Source organism: Canis lupus, chromosome 30 (genome assembly GCF_011100685.1).
Source record: "Canis lupus familiaris isolate Mischka breed German Shepherd chromosome 30, alternate assembly UU_Cfam_GSD_1.0, whole genome shotgun sequence".
NCBI lineage: Eukaryota > Metazoa > Chordata > Mammalia > Carnivora > Canidae > Canis > Canis lupus.
Genome location: NC_049251.1, coordinates 39,777,938 through 39,794,030, shown reverse-complemented (window position 1 = coordinate 39,794,030; position 16,093 = coordinate 39,777,938). Strand labels below are relative to the sequence as shown.

Here is a 16,093-nt window from a genome sequence, read left to right as displayed (position 1 = left end):
CGGCGTCGGGCTGCCCAATCAGCGGCGCGGCCTTGCGCCCCGCCCCGCCCCCGGCGTCGGGCTGCCCAATCAGCGGCGCGGCCTTGCGCCCCGCCCCCCGCCGCGGCCCGACCCGGCGTCGGACGGCCCAGTCAGTGGCACGGCCTTGCGCCGCGGCCCGCCCCGGCGTCGGGCGGCCCAATCAGCGGCGCGGCCCTGCGCCCCGCCCCCCACCTCGGCCCGCCCCCGGCGTCGGGCGGCCCAATCAGCGGCGCGGCCTTGCGCCCCGCCCCCCGCCGCGCCCTATACTTACCCCGGCCCGGGCGGCCCCGCCACCGCAGGCGTCGTTGGGCCTGTGCTCCCCGCGCGCCCCCTCCGCCGCCGCGGGCCCGAGCCCGAGCCCGAGCCCGAGCCCCGCCGCTCTCCTTCGTCGCCTGTGTGTCCGCGGCGGCCGGCGCCATGCGGCTGGGCTCGAGGCCCGCGGCTGCTGGGGCTGCTGCTGCTGTGCTTGGCGGCCGCGGGGGCCGGGGACGCCGAGGAGCTGCACTACCCGCAGGGCGAGCACCGCAGCGACTACGACCGGGAGGCGCTGCTGGGCGGCCAGGTGAGGCCGGGCCCGGGGGGCTCGCACGCCGCGGCTGCCGCGGGCTTTGTCCCGGGACGCGGGGGCGGCGGGGCCGGGGGGCGGCCGGGCGGCGCGGGCGGCGGGGGCCGCGGGGTCGCGGCGGGTCGCCCCACGCCGGGCGCGGGGGCTGCGGCGAGCCCTGCTCCTCCTCCATCTTGCCCGCCGCTGACGCCCCCCGTGTCGCCTTCGCCCCCAAAGGAAGAAGTCGACGAGTACGTGAAACTCTCCCCCGAAGAGCAGCACAAGAGGCTGAAGTCGATCATCCAGAAAATTGACCTGGACTCCGACGGCTTTCTCACCGAAAGTAAGGGCGTCCCGCACGGCTAACAATGGAGGAGCCCTTTGTGGGGCGGCAGCGGGGCTGCTTGTCGCGCGCAGGTTGCCAGCGCCGCAGCGGACCGCAGGGGGTTCAGTGGGTTCATGTCCGGAAATCTGTGCACGTAGGTCCCGAGTCAGTCAGTCGGCGCTTCCCCCAGGAATACGCACACCTCGTTGGCCCGGTCCGTGTGTGCAGGTTGTCCACTGAACAAGCACCCTGCCCCTCCTGACTTGCATCAGTGTCCGCTGATGAGACCGCTTATGGCATTACGTGATTCGTTGGCCCCTTGACATAGGCTTCATTAGGAATGTAAGGGTTTGCATCTTTTTTTTTTTTTTAGAAGTAGAAAGAAAGAAAGAAAAAAGACCTGTTGCATGTGGATTTACGTTTATCGCAGATTATCAGAGCTGGTAGGGGCCTTAGAATCCTCTTGTCCGCCTCTCTTTGTAGAGCTGAAGGAGCTGGAGTCCAGAGGGGTGAGTGCCTTTCTAAAATGAGGTGCAAAGCCAGGACTAGAATGCAGACTTCGTGCTCGTAATTCAGTTTGTAAATATCCTTCACATAAAAAAAAAAAAAAAGTCTAAAAAAAAAAGGTCTGAAGGGAACCTGGCTGGTTTAGTTGGTGGAGAGAGCAATTCTTGAGAACCAGCCCCACGTTGCACATAGAGCTTACTTTAAAAAAAAAAGATCTGAGCGATCTTAGGTAGGTTCTCCAGTTAGAAATGAGATGCACAGAATATTAAGAGTGCTCATTTGCTGCACAACTCTTTCTCCTCGTTAAGAGGCTTAATTCAAGTGGTGAACCCTATCAACTTTCCAAGTTAATCTTTCCTTTTTTTTTTTTTTTAAGATTTTATTTATTTATTCATGAGAGACACACAGAGAGAGAGAGAGAGGCAGAGACACAGGCAGAGGGAGAAGCAGCCTCCATGCAGGGAGCCTGATGCAGGACTGGATCCCAGGACCCCGGGATCACGCCCCAAGCCAAAGGCAGGTGCTCAACCACTGAGCCACCCAGGCGTCCCCCAAGTTGATCTTTCCAACTATAATTGGATTTTTCCAGCTATAATTCTTTTTTTTTTTTTTTAAGATTTTATTTACTTATTCATTAGAGACACACAGAGAGAGAGGCAGAGACACAGGCAGAGGGAGAAGCAGGCTCCATGGAGACTCAATTCCGTGACTCCAGGATCATGCCCTGGGCTGAAGGCAGACGCTCAACCACTAGCCACCCAGGGATCCCTATTTTGCTATAATTCTTAGTTAAATGCTGCTCACCGTCTAAGGACTAAAGCTGCTGGAGAGAAAATTGCAAACTAATTGGTAAATTTAAGATGTGTTGTCAGTAAAATTGCTGCCCTCAGGAATATTAAGGCTTTGGTTTCTCTACTTAAAATAAAAACAAGAGCTTTAGGCTCTAGTTGCCCTCTGAGAATAGGTCTGTTTATCTTTGATTACACTAGCACAAACACAGAAGAAATTGATTTGGAAGACTTTGTAGTACCTCTCTGTAAGGGCCTGTAAATATTCAAATATTTAATAATAAACTTTTTAAAGTTAAAAGGAATTTAGTTCCTTGCATTTTGAGAGCCAGGACTGGGCTCAGGCTCTTGCGAGAGAACTAAATTCAGTGGAAGGAGTTTGGGCTTTGGAGCCAAACTTAGGTTTGAATCTGGATTCTGCTACTTACTGGCTGTGAGTCCTCAATTCCAAATAGTAATTTCTTGAGGTGTAAAAGAAATTAGAAATGGAAATGGAAAATAATTAGAACTGCCTGTTTTGAAGATCAGAGACAACATATGCAGAGGACCTGATATATAATTGTTCAATGCACAGTTGCCATAATAATTATAATTCTACCCTAATTTAGAGTTTCAGGAGTGACAAAATGTCTTTACTTTTCTATTCACCTGACCTCCCCCAGACCAATAAAGGGGTACCACTCTTTAAACCCAATGGTATATCTTTAAACCAGATGGTATATGCTTGCTATCCTTGCAAATATTCATGCCCCCCCACCTTTTTTCTATAATGCAATGTAGAAAATATCTCTGGTTTTTTTAAGTTGATCTGAATGTGGACATTAGAGTTTTAGAAACTTACCCCCTATGTCTTCAGGTACCAAGTTAAGACAGCTGTTGCAAAAAGGGCTTAAATCATAATGGCTACCCATACTTTTGTTAAAATTTCCTGGGAAGTTTTATGATGGGTGAAGGACATACACTGTAACAACGTTTCTCAAATTTCAGTCACTTCAATACGTTTTCCACAATTTAGGCCAGAGCCATTTACCTATCTATTATTTACTTAGTGTAGTTTTAATTCAATCCAACATAAAATTTATTTTAGAGGGAAACTTTATATTACTTTCTTTTTTTTTTTAATCACTTAAAAAAAAAAGAGATTTGTTGTTTATTCATGAAAGACAGACTGAGAGAGAGAGGCAGTGACACAGGCAGAGGAAGAAGCAGGCCCTTCGTAGGGAGCCCAATGCAGAACTCAATCCGGGATCTGGGGATCACGACCTGAGCTGAAGGCAGGTGCCCAACCACTGAGCCAACCAGGCGTCCCTTCTATTACTTTCATAAATGGAAAACTTTTTTCTAATACGTTAGAATAAATAGGTGGTTATTAACATATTTGTACTTCCTGAGAGATCTGTGATAGCTAGCAAACATTATCTGCAATTTTGTGGATGATAATTTTTAAAAGTCAAGTACTATTTTGGCCAATTGGCAATTCATTTAACAAATAACTTATTGAGCCAGGTACTTTCTAGGCATTTAGAGTACCTCAATGAATAAAACGTACCCAAACTCTGTACTCAAGGGGCTTGCATTCTATTTGGATCACGTATTGTTATATTCTTAAGACTCCAAACCACTCTCACCACTTTCTGTTCTTATTTCTATGAATACAACTAGACTAATTCTCAGTATTTGAAAACACTCGAGATTTTTTCTTTTGGAGAAAGTTTAGACATCATCCACTTCCGTAAATGCCAGAATTACTGTCAACATTCATTTGTGTTCTGGGAAATTCTCATAGGCGAACTCAGTTCGTGGATTCAGATGTCTTTTAAGCATTATGCTATGCAAGAAGCAAAACAACAGTTTGTTGAATATGACAAAAACAATGATGGTAGTGTGTCGTGGGATGAATACAACATTCAGATGTATGATCGTGTGATCGACTTTGATGAGAACACTGCTCTGGATGATGCAGAAGAGGAATCGTTTAGGCAGGTGAGTGTGCGCAAGCTGTTCCTTTTGATCGTATCTGTTTGTTTTTCCTTCCTGCATGAATGAGCACAAGAGAGTCTGAGGTCATAGATTGGGATCGCCTTGTTCTCTGGGCAATCACCCGTTCCACTTCAGTGGTCATTTTGATGGTTTCCTTTCTGGCCATATTTTGGCCTCTTTTTCTGCACTACCTAAACTATCTTTGCATCTGTTTTTCTCATCATTTGTCCTCATTTCCAGAATTGCTTTTTAGCGTGTTTTGAATATGTATCTCAATATTTTATCTTTTGTTATAATTGAACAGTTTCCTATCGTAGTTACTAAGACAATAGAGGCGCATTTCTATTTTTAAAGAGTTTAAGATTGAGTAATATGTGAGTAATATTCCATCGTGTGTATATATCACACTTTATCCATCTACTGATGGATAGTTGGGTTGCCTCAACTTTTTGGCTATTGTAAATAATGCTGCTATGAACATGGGTGTACAAATACCTCTTTAAGACCCTGATTTTAATTCTTTTGGGTATACACCCCAAAATGGAATTTTTGGATCATATAGTAATTCTGTTTTCAGTTTTTTGAGGAACTGCCATATGGTCTTCCATAGAGGGTACACCATTTAAAATAACAAGTTTTTGGAGATTTAGTATCACTATGAGTTCTGTTGATTCTCGTGGTTTAATTTGTCAAAATTAAAAGTTGTCTTGTTCTAATGCTTCTTAAGCAAAGATGAGGAAGACAATTTTGATTTAGGAATTAATAAGAATTTTTAATTTAGTAATTTGTAGGAACTTTTCAAGACAAAGGACTACAAGCTTAAGAAATTGCTAGTTCAGGACACCTGGGTGGCTCAGCAGTTGAGTGTCTGCCTTTGGCTCAGGGCGTGATCCCCATCGGGGATGGAGTCCCACATCCGGGGATGGAGTCCCACATCTGGCTCCCAGCGTGGAGCCTGCTTCCCCCTCTGCTTGTGTCTCTGCCTCTCTCTCTGTGTCTCATGAATAAATAAAATCTTAAAAAAGAAAAATTGCTGTTTCGTTCGATACTTTTATATTTCAGAGGTAACCATGGCAACTTTTTTTTTAAGATTTTATTTTATTTATTTTAAAGAGAGAAAGAACATGAAGGGAGAGGGGCAGAAAGGGAGGGAGGGAGGGAGAGGGACAAGCAGACTCCCCCTGAGAGCATAGCCTGATACAGGGCTCAATTCCAGGACCCTGAGATCATGACCTGAGCCAAAATCAAGATTCAGACACTTAGCTGACTGAGCCACCCAGGCACCCCATTATAAAGACAGTTTTTGAAAAGATAGTTTTTTATATGTGGAAAAAATAAAACCAAACACCTTGTTGCAAACTGTTATTCCCAAAATATTAGTCAAGAGTGCTAGGAAAACAGTTGAGCCTCTTACATTCCTTAATTATCCCATTGTAGTATCTATATGCCTTTTAGTTTGTGTGTGGCCATATTTATCATTGTACATGCTACTTATCTTAGAATCATATTGGCCACTTTAACTTTTTGAGTCCTTATTGATGATTATTCTTTGACAACCCAGGAATATCTCTAAGTAAGATATTATCTCATGTCTCTCTTCATGTCTCTACATAAAATTCTAATCATAATGCTTTATTAGAATTTGATATCAATAACCCCCTAAAAGTAGACGTGGGGTATAAAGATGAACTCAGAAACTTCCACATTATTCTTCAAAATAAAAAAGCAAGGATGAAGAATGAATCAGTGTTAATCAAAGTTAACAGAGTACTAACATTATACCGTAACTAATCATCAAAAGTAATTGAATATCTAAAGGAAAGGAAATTTTTCTATATGGAAGCCTAATAAAAAAAAAAACAATAACAACAAAGAGGCACCTGGGTGGATCATTCAGTTAAGCTTCCAACTCTTGCTTTTAGCTCAGGTTGTGGTCTCAGGGTCTTAAGATGGAGCCCCCTGTTGGGCTCTGCACTCAGCCAGGAGTCTGTTTCTCCTGCTCCCCCGCCCCACCCCCCACTGTGTTTTCTCTCTCTCTCTCTCTCTCTCTCTCTCTCAAGTCTTTTAAAAGCCTAAAAAGTTTGAAGCCTGAATTTTACCTTATTTTTAGTAAGTTTCCATGTAGAGAATAGCGACAACCTGTAATAACAAGCCTCTTATGCTGTGAAATGTCTGAAAAAGCAGTTCTTTATGTATGATGAACAAGTATAGTCAGCACTTTGAAGCAGGATAACTAAAGTTTGGGGACCTACCTGGCAAAAGTTCAATTGGTGTGACTTCCAAAGCCAGCTGTTGATGGCGCGTGTACAAGCAACATTTATTTATGTGAGATATAACCTGGCATGCGGCTAGTCAGGATCTTTAAGGCCTAGACTTTTGTGGTATCAGGTGTTAATATATTTCCTCATGTAAAATCATTAGTCTGCCAAAAGATGGCAGTTTTGTACCTCACAAGTTTCTGTTACAATATAAAAATAAATGATGATGGTCATTTCTACCTTTTTACTACTGTATGTAGGTAGCACTTTCTACTACTCTCCACTAGAATACAATATTTTTACACAGAAGAAAAAAAGTGTGCTAAGATTTTATGAAACTGACAGCCTTTTTGTTATCTTTCGGCATTTTAGAAAGTCTATATTGGCTTCTTTGAGTTGCTCTTAAATTGTTTTCTTCAAATGAACATGAATAAAAATCTTATTATTTCATTTTATTTTAAAAATCTTAGAAATGTGAACCAGAAAATTACTTTCCTTAATTTTTTTTAAAAACCAATCTGAGCTTGCTGAAAGAGATCCTTTCTTTCCATAGGCAAATTTGGCCAAATTCAGCTCCCACTGCTGAAACGTGGACCTTTTTGCTCCAAACTGAAGGGTTCTTTCATAAGGAAATCTAAGCACTTAGTATTTTGAATGGTGGTTTATTCAAAAAGAACTTGATTGACTCAACAAAGTACCTCAAATTCTAGTTTGTCTACTTTTCCCCATGTTAAACCCCTAAACATGAAGTGTAAATTATTTGGTCTAGTTATTTGAAATTAAGAAACGTTAAGTTAAAAGCAGCTATTTGGAAACAAATTTGTTCTTTTTCTGTCATGATTTGGTAAGTGTAACTGGCTAGTGGAATCTGGATGGTTTAAAAGATTAATTCTTTGGGGGAAGAGTAAATCAGTCATTGTAAAAGAACTAGTGTTTCAGTAAATGACTGCTACCTAACTAACCTCTATTCTAGAAAACTGAAAAGAGCATTTCTTCTCAACAGTGAAACACATAAATTACAAGCTCCTAAAATATTTGAAATGGTGTGTATTTTTTTTTAAAGTGCTGTTTAATACATACAGTTTATAGAAAAGAGAGTTCTTCCCAGTAATACTCAAAATGGAATTTACGGAGGATTAGCAGTATAGCACTATTGGCTTCCAAGGCTCTTGATTACAGAATTACCTTTGAGAAATGCATTAAAAGCAGCCTTGTCTCTAATAGCTGCTACTTGATTTACTTCTTGAGCATACTTTACAAAAAGGAAAAAGAAAGGTGGGTGAGAAAGTAGAAAAGTGTGTTTACTTAACTTCAAAATAGGTCCTCTTCAGCTTTTGATGTGTTTATGCCTGAGCATACATAATTATTAGGACTATAAAGAGATTACCAAGAGTAGGCTTCCAAATATTAGATACGTATACCAAAAATATTCCTAAATGAGGACTATTTTTCTAAAACCTGTTAACATTTTTGCAAAGTCATTCCAAGGACCAGAAACAATTTGAAAATGACATATCAAGGGACGCCTGGGTGGCTCAGTGGTTGAGCATTGGCTTTCTGCTCCAGGTGGGATGCCTGGGATTGGGTGGGATGCCTGGGATCGGGTGGGATGCCTGGGATCGAGTCCCACATTGGGAGCCCAATAGGGAGCCTGCTTGTCCCTCTGCCTATGTCTGCCTCTCTCTGTGTCTCTCATGAAGAAAGAAAGAAAGAAAGAAAAGAAGAAGGAAGGAAGGAAGGAAGGGGAAAAGAAAAGAAAGAAAGGAAGGAAGGAAGGAAAATGACGTGAAGAATTAATATGTAGTCTGAATTTATTGCTTTTCGGGCACTCAAAAAAACTGCGATTATTTTTTAGGTTTTTTTTTTTTTTTTTAATTTTTTAAAATTTATTTATTCATGAGAGACACAGAGAGAGAAAGAGGCAGAGACACAGGCAGAGGGAGAAGCAGGCTCCATCCAGGGAGCCTGACATGGGACTCGATCCCGGGTCTCCAGGATCACGCCCTGGGCTGAAGGCGGTGCTAAACTGCTGAGCCACCTGGGCTGCCCTATTTTTTAGTTTTTAAGATTTTATTTATTTATTCATGAGAGATAAAAAGAGGCAGAGACACAGAGGGAGAAGGACGCTCCCTGCAGGGAACCCAATGCAGGACTTGATCCCGAGATCCCGGGGTCACACCCTGAGACAAAGGCAGACACCAACCACTGTACCTCCCAGGCGTCCCCTCTGACACCCCTCTCAATAAACCATTTAATTTCCATTTTCTATCAGTAATAATAATATGTAACACATTACATATTTAAATGCTAAGGTTTTCTAATTGTTTGATAAAGATCCTCATCCCAGTTATTTAATAGACATTTTTATCCTGATTTTATATTTGAGGAAACTAGAAGCGTTAAGCAATTTGCCCTAACTTAAGCAAAATGCCCTTATTTTGCTGGTAAGTGGCATTGCTGGAATTCAGACCTGCATCTCTGACTCTAAATGTTTGTTATTTTTCTAACTACCTTCCAAGGGATAATGTGAAGATGAAATAATGTATGAGAATGTACTTTAGATTTCACATGTCATTTTCAAAGTATGTATAATGATGTTTCCACATGGATGAGACCTTAATCATGTCCAATGTTTAATTTTCAAAGCTTCATTTAAAGGACAAGAAGCGATTTGAGAAAGCAAACCAAGATTCAAGTCCTGGTTTGAATCTTGAAGAATTTATTGCTTTTGAGCATCCTGAAGAAGTTGATTATATGACGGTAAGGAAGAAGTGTTTTGAGCGAATTCTTGAGTGACCAAAACTTTAAAACCTGTTTTTATCTAAGTCATTAAGATGAATTGTATGACAACTGGAATTTTAAGAGACAAGATCCAGAGTTCTCCCCACTTAAGATTAGAGGTGGGAGGGATCCCTGGGTGGCGCAGCGGTTTGGCGCCTGCCTTTGGCCCAGGGCGCGATCCTGGAGACCCGGGATCGAATCCCACATCAGGCTCCCAGTGCATGGAGCCTGCTTCTCCCTCTGCCTGTGTCTCTGCCTCTCTCTCTCTCTCTCTCTCTCTCTCTCTCTCTGTGACTATCATAAATAAATAAAAATTTTAAAAAATATTAAAAAAAAAAAAAGATTAGAGGTGGGAAAGGTGGGAGGAGGGGTGCTGATGAGGAGAGAGAAGGTAAATCTCCCTGGCTGTTTTCTCCCTCATACCCACGTTACCTTCATTGCCTTCCTCATCCTTTCGGAGCTTTCAGAGTTTTCTCTGCTTTCCAATGTCAGTAACATCAGTACTTCCTATTTCATTTGCAGCATCAGTTGCAAAAACCTTGGATCTGGGAAAACATGTCCTTTGGATGCCTCTTTATAGGGTTTTGGGTGGGAGGGTGCAGCTGCTACTGGCTAATGTATTTGCAGCAAGAAGCATAATGAGTCCTCTCATCCCTTTAGTACTTAAAAGAAGTACCAGTTCTTCAGAATTTAGTCTCTACCACAACTTGGCAAGCTTCTTGAGGAGAGAAACTATTATGTTGGAGAAAAGACTAATATAGCAAATAGCTTTATAGAAAATAGACTAAACAGTTATATGGAGGCTTATTGCCTAACCTCAGCCTCTAGTTGTATGGCTTGGTTCTCTGGATATTTCAGGGACGGAAGACGTAGTAGCTTTATGTTACAAGGGTCATGGTTAGAAGCTGCTGCCTTGAATAACAAGGCTCTAGATAATGTTTTTTTCCATAGCTGAGGGGTGAGAGATGACCGTTGCCGCCACTTTGGCCACTGGGGCTTCTGATTTCTTGCTTGGCACAAAAAACAGAATTAATTTTAGAATAGTGTTGGGTGCAGTTTGTTTAAATGCCAGCATTGAGACAAGCTAATTGAACCCTACCTAGCATGGCAGGGCAGAGCATGCTGGATATTGGTTCTCTGGGGAATTAAGGAATAATTGAAGACTGGGGATGGGAATGACCGATGAAAGCAGTGAAATAATTTGGACATAATGTACTGTGGCCCCAGAGTACGATGTGGCAATGGAATGAAATGGACATGAACAATATTTTGTTGTTGTTTTTTGGTTGTTGTTTTTTTTAAGGATTTTATATTTATTTATGAGAAACACAGAGGCAGAGACAGGCAGAGGGAGAAGCAGACTCCCTATAGGGAGCCCAATGCAGGGCTCCATCCCAGGACCCCAAGATCATGCCCTGAGCCAAAGGCAGACGCTCAACTCCTAAGCCACCCAGGCATCCTTTTGGGGTTTTTTAAAAAGATTTTATTTATTCATTCATGAGAATGAATGAACAGAGGCAGAGACATAGCCAGAGGGAGAAGGAAGCTCCCTGCAGGGAGCCCAAAGCAGAACTCGATCCCAGGACCCCGGATCACAACCTGAGCCAAAGGCAGATGCTCAACCACTGAGCCACCCAGGTGCTCCATGAACAATATTTTGAAGAGAGCGCAAGCAGGAATGTTGACTAAGCACAGGAAGAGTCAGAAATGACTGAGGTTTTGAGCTTGTGTAAAATGATTGAAATGGTAGTACCGTTGACAGAATGGGGTGTGTCAGGATGGGAAAGGATATTCTTCGGTTGTGCCCAGTTGGAGTTGATTATAGCACATAAGAGGTGTGACCATAAAGTGGTATCTCAGAGCAGCTTCTTAATTCGTATTTACCTTAATTTGTTTTGGTGTATACCTTTTTACATTTAAGGCTATATTTGATAAAGGAAAAAGCAGGGTGTAAGATCAACCAGGTAATTTTACTTTGGCTTAAAAATTAGAATTTAGAGATACTTTCATTCATGCAGTTCCAAAATTTCTTTGAACCATGGCAACATTATTGAAATAAGCCTGTTGTTTCCCAAGAGGATTACTTGAATGGAGGAATCATCATTTTAATTAGTGATTCTTAACTTCTATTGGATCACAGACTCTTTTAAAAATAAGGAGCAAATGGAGTGCCTGGGTGGCTCAGTAGGTTAAGCATCCCACTCTTGATTTTGGCTCAGGTCATGATCTCAGAGTTGTGAGATCAAGCCTAGCACCTGGCTCTGCCCTGGTGTGAAGCCTGCTTAGGATTCTCTCTCCCTTGCCCCCTATCCTTCCCCCACACCCCTCCATCCTCACAGTCGGATTCCTGTGCATGCACTCTCTCACAAAAATAATAAATTATTTTTATTATTATATTTCTGGACTCTACCAAAAAATCACATATGATCATACAAAATATGGAATTATAATTTCAGGAGATTTTCACATTCTCCAAAAGTCATCTTTGGATCTCCAGTTAAGATCTCCTGATTTCTATATATAAAATCTGTAACATTTGATGTTTTAGAAGCTAACAACTTGTATTTAAGTGTTATTTTATACAGATGTAAAGGAAACCCTTGGGTTTGGCTAGAATTGGAGACTTTGAGAATATAATTTTGTTACAATTGTGATGGTAGAGTCTAGATCGAAAAGTGTTTGGGTAGCAGCAGGTAGTGAGGAAATGAGAAGGGTCAATGGAAGCTATAAGACATCTGGCATGGAAGAAAAGAAACCAGGATAAGATGTGTTTAAAGGTATAGAAGAAGGAGCTAACAGAGAAGTGATTGGCGCTTTAGAAGAGGCCAGAGTTAAGAGGGAAAGAAAGCACTCAGGAAATGAGCAAGTTTGGGATCTAGGAAGACTGTTGGGAGCCTCACCCTAGAGAAGGGGGAAGGATAACTTTAACTCCTGATATTGAGAGAAGGATGAGAGAAATAGGCATAAAAATAGAGGTAATTAAAGATGAGAATGCAATGCTGGTTAACAGGCATTACCTTTTTTGGAAAAATGCACAGGTCTTTGCCAAGAGAGTATTTAGAGAGCATTGCAGTAAGACTCAAAGTGGAATTTTCAAAAAACAGCTTTAGAGCATGTTAGGGAAACTGAGGCATAGACAGACTTCCAAGCTACAATGAGAGCCCACTGAAATGAGAAAAAATTAATTTATAAGGATTAGGTTTATATTTCTGTTTCTCTTTCTTTTAGACTTTATGATTCTGGAATAAAGGAGACCATGATGTGGGTCTGCTGTGCAGGGTGGAAACTGGCAAAGTAAGAAAAGGTAGAAGAAGATATAGGAAGATAATAAGGAAAGTACTGAAAAGGCTGATCATTAAACAGGTCATCTTGGGTCAAGTATAACTAGAAAGCATGTAATCTTTGGGTTAGAGAGGACTGGTTGATAAGAAGCCATGATAAGAATGAGAAACAGATCTGGGGCAGTTTGGGGTAGATGGCATAGATTTGGTGGAAGAGGAAGCAAGAAGGTGTAGGTTTATGGGGGACTGGCACCTTTGATTTACATCGGGAGGCAGAACAATAGTTCTTTGCAAAGGGATCTAAGATAAGGGTTCTTTTGGGGTTGTTAATGGACTGGAGGGAAAGTGAAGTTAAGGAAGACCAGGGTAGTAAGAAGTGTCCTTCTGGAGAAGAAGGGGAACATGTAGAAAATAGTGTGACTTTAGGGCCCAGGTTGTTTAGGAGGGCAAAGTGGAGTTCTTCTCCACAGTAGAAGCTTAAAAATGTTGAATTTAAAGCTATTCGATATTTGTGGTTTTATTCCTCCCTCTAAATCCCATTGTTTATCTAGATTGTTTTGCAAGAGTAGACAACAAAAATGAATACTCCTAAAGAAGTCCATACTGGAATAGATTCAGATGGTGGTGGGAAAATTTTGTGACTAATTGTTTTACTTTGTCTTTTTATGAACATGCAATAGGAATTTGTCATTCAGGAAGCTTTAGAAGAACATGATAAAAATGGTGATGGATTTGTTAGTTTAGAAGAATTTCTTGGTGACTACAGACGGGATCCGAGTAAGTACCCTGGGTGTGTGGAAGGAGGAAATAAAGCATGGAATTAAAAAAGAAAGAAACTGAGAGACAGTCTTGCCCATCGAGAGCTCTGTGTGACAGAGGGAAGTGGACCAAGAGGACCTGCACCTGATTTCTGCTTGTTCTACCAGGTTCAATATAATACAAGCAAAACAGTAGGACTTAACCAGCTTATGTGAGAATCTGTCTTGCTCACTTTTAGTTCACATCTGGATTCAAACATTTTTCTCCCTTTTCTAACAAATATAATGTAATGTTCAGTTCAAATGATTGAAGAAGTAAAGGTTGATGTTTTTAAACAAAATCCTGTACCTTTGCATGTAGATCTTAAAAGAAAGACACAAAATACTATAAATACTGCTATAGACTGTGGAAGGTGTCTCACTGAGTGTTTAAAATATGAGGAGTTTGCATATGCAGCTTTTTCTCTTCACAGCTGTCTTTTCAGAATTGTCTAAAAGCAACCGTTACTGCAAATTTCGCTTTAAAATCATACATGGTTTTCTTGATAAGCACATGTAGAAAGCTTTATATAGTCACACGATGTACATAAAAACATAACCCAGCTCAACTGTGGCAAAACTACTATCACAAGGAGTGATAGTTTGTGATAAGACACATCAATTTATAAACCCTAAGTCGTTTAGACTTAGGTGTCACTTTTGAAAATTATATAGTGTGTACTTATGTCAGGACTTTTCAGGTAAGTAGATCTGTTTCATTGGGCTTCCTTTATGTAGCAAGCTTTAAGTTCATTTCCTTTATGCCGGGGATGTACCAAACTTCTTATTGGATACATGTTATATTGTGTATGCATATCGTGTTTTATTTTTTCTATTAAGCAGCAAATGAAGATCCAGAGTGGATACTGGTTGAGAAAGATAGGTTCCTGAATGATTATGACAAAGATAATGATGGCAGACTTGACCCCCAAGAGCTGTTGTCTTGGGTAGTACCCAATAATCAGGGCATTGCCCAAGAAGAGGTGAGTGTTACGAAGGGACTGTATCTCCTCCTCTCCCCCCGCCCCCGCCCCAGATTCAGTGCTATTGGTAGGAAGTTCAAAGCCTTAAGCTGAAGAAAGAAGTAATGCAGTTGTTTATTTAGGATGTGTGCATTGCTGTTTCTTGACTTAAATCTGTCACCTGTTTTAGATTGTCAAGGAGACAAGGAAGTTAAGATTATATCATGTATTAATTTGATCGTACAGTGATTTAAATAATAAAAGTTTATCATTTACCTGTAGGGGCCCAAAGTGGGTTATATTAATTTGCCTTAACCTTGAGATATCCTAAATTGGAGTTGAGTGTGGAATGGAGGCAGAACCTAGCAGAAATTTAGAAAGGGGATAATGAGAAAAGCTGTAGACAGCCCCAGTTATAATAAATAATAGTTTGAGATACTCAGCAGTGAGTACTTAGCATACCTAAATGACTGACAAATCAAATCACATTGAAACATGAACATCCTGCTGAAAATACTAATTATACTTGATTTGTTTTGTTTTAAAGGCTCTTCACCTAATTGATGAAATGGATTTGAACAGTGACAGAAAGCTCTCTGAAGCAGAGATTCTGGAGAACCAGGACTTGTTTCTTACCAGTGAAGCCACAGATTATGGCAGACAGCTTCACGATGAATATTTCTATCATGATGAGCTTTAATCCCTGGGTAGATCTGAATAGAATACTGTCTTCTTTTATAATTAAGTTACCAGCTTTACTTTGTGATAAAATACTGATGTTATATTTTACACTCAAGTCTTAACCACAGTCAAAATTATCTTAAATGTAGATTGTAATTTTGGCCTTTTTAAAAGAAAAACCAAACCAAACCTGGTGTTTATTTCAAAATGTATTGAAATAAAACAATATTGTGCCATATGACAACAAAATCTTCCCTAAATATTCCATCTGTTAGTACTGTATTGTGGGATATTTGAGTTCTATTTCCATACTTGAAAAAAATGGAGGATTTTAGAGATGCCTGAACAATATTATTTAAATAGTACGTGACTGAGCTATCAATTTTTCTTTTGTTTTAAGTAGGTTTAACTTGGGAACTGACAGAAAGGACATTGTTTTTAGATTTAGCATTTTATTTTAAAACCTTTAAAGGAACCTTTAGAAGGACTTATACCTCACATTTTTAATGTTGAGAAGTTCTGCTTACTTTTAAAATGGTTTCTATAAAGGGTTTTATTGTATGAAATAGAACTTTATATTTTTGCATATGTATAGATAGTAATTATATTTAATGTGTAACTATAGCATTATGGTGTGTGGAATTTGACATTGTCCAGAACTCTTCATTTTTGACTGATTAAAAATGAAATGTCCTATCTTTTTATACGTTTGTTTGTTTTTCTTTGATCTCCCAGATAAACCTTGAATTTAGCATAGGTTTTGTTAAATTATACATTATCTTATCCATTCTTGTATTTGGGTAGTGAGTGTTCTTCAACCTTTAATTATTCTTGCTGCATATTGTTATTTTGTTTTTGTTTTTGTTTTTCTTTTTTGATACAAGAATCATGTTACAATTGAATGTATACCTGACATTTCAGTTGCTATTGTAGTAAATGTGGTCTTGCTGTTTGGTGCTAGAAATAATCCTAAGAATTACACAGGTTGAAAATCAGCATTAGAGCTGGTTAGTTATCAATGGTAGAGCTCAATATGTTATACTGAAAGTAAAATCTTACTTGGTTCGTATTTGTCTGTACCTAAATTGTCAGTTTTATTCTTATTCTGGAGACCAAGTTATTTACCTTTGGGGGGAACAAGAAAAGTGAAAAGATGAGGAATTTGTGT

At 40.6% G+C, this 16,093-nt stretch overlaps 1 protein-coding gene across 1 annotated transcript; it reads left to right on the top strand.

The window, feature by feature from the left end:
• Positions 1-423: 423 nt before the first annotated feature.
• RCN2 (reticulocalbin 2) lies at positions 424-15,629 on the top strand. Its single transcript, XM_038581072.1, is given in 8 exon segments — positions 424-465; positions 467-583; positions 803-908; positions 3,972-4,168; positions 9,070-9,183; positions 13,166-13,262; positions 14,123-14,265; positions 14,792-15,629. Coding segments are annotated over 8 exon segments (954 nt in total). The 5' UTR covers positions 424-438; the 3' UTR covers positions 14,945-15,629.
• The last annotated feature ends 464 nt before the right edge of the window (positions 15,630-16,093 follow it).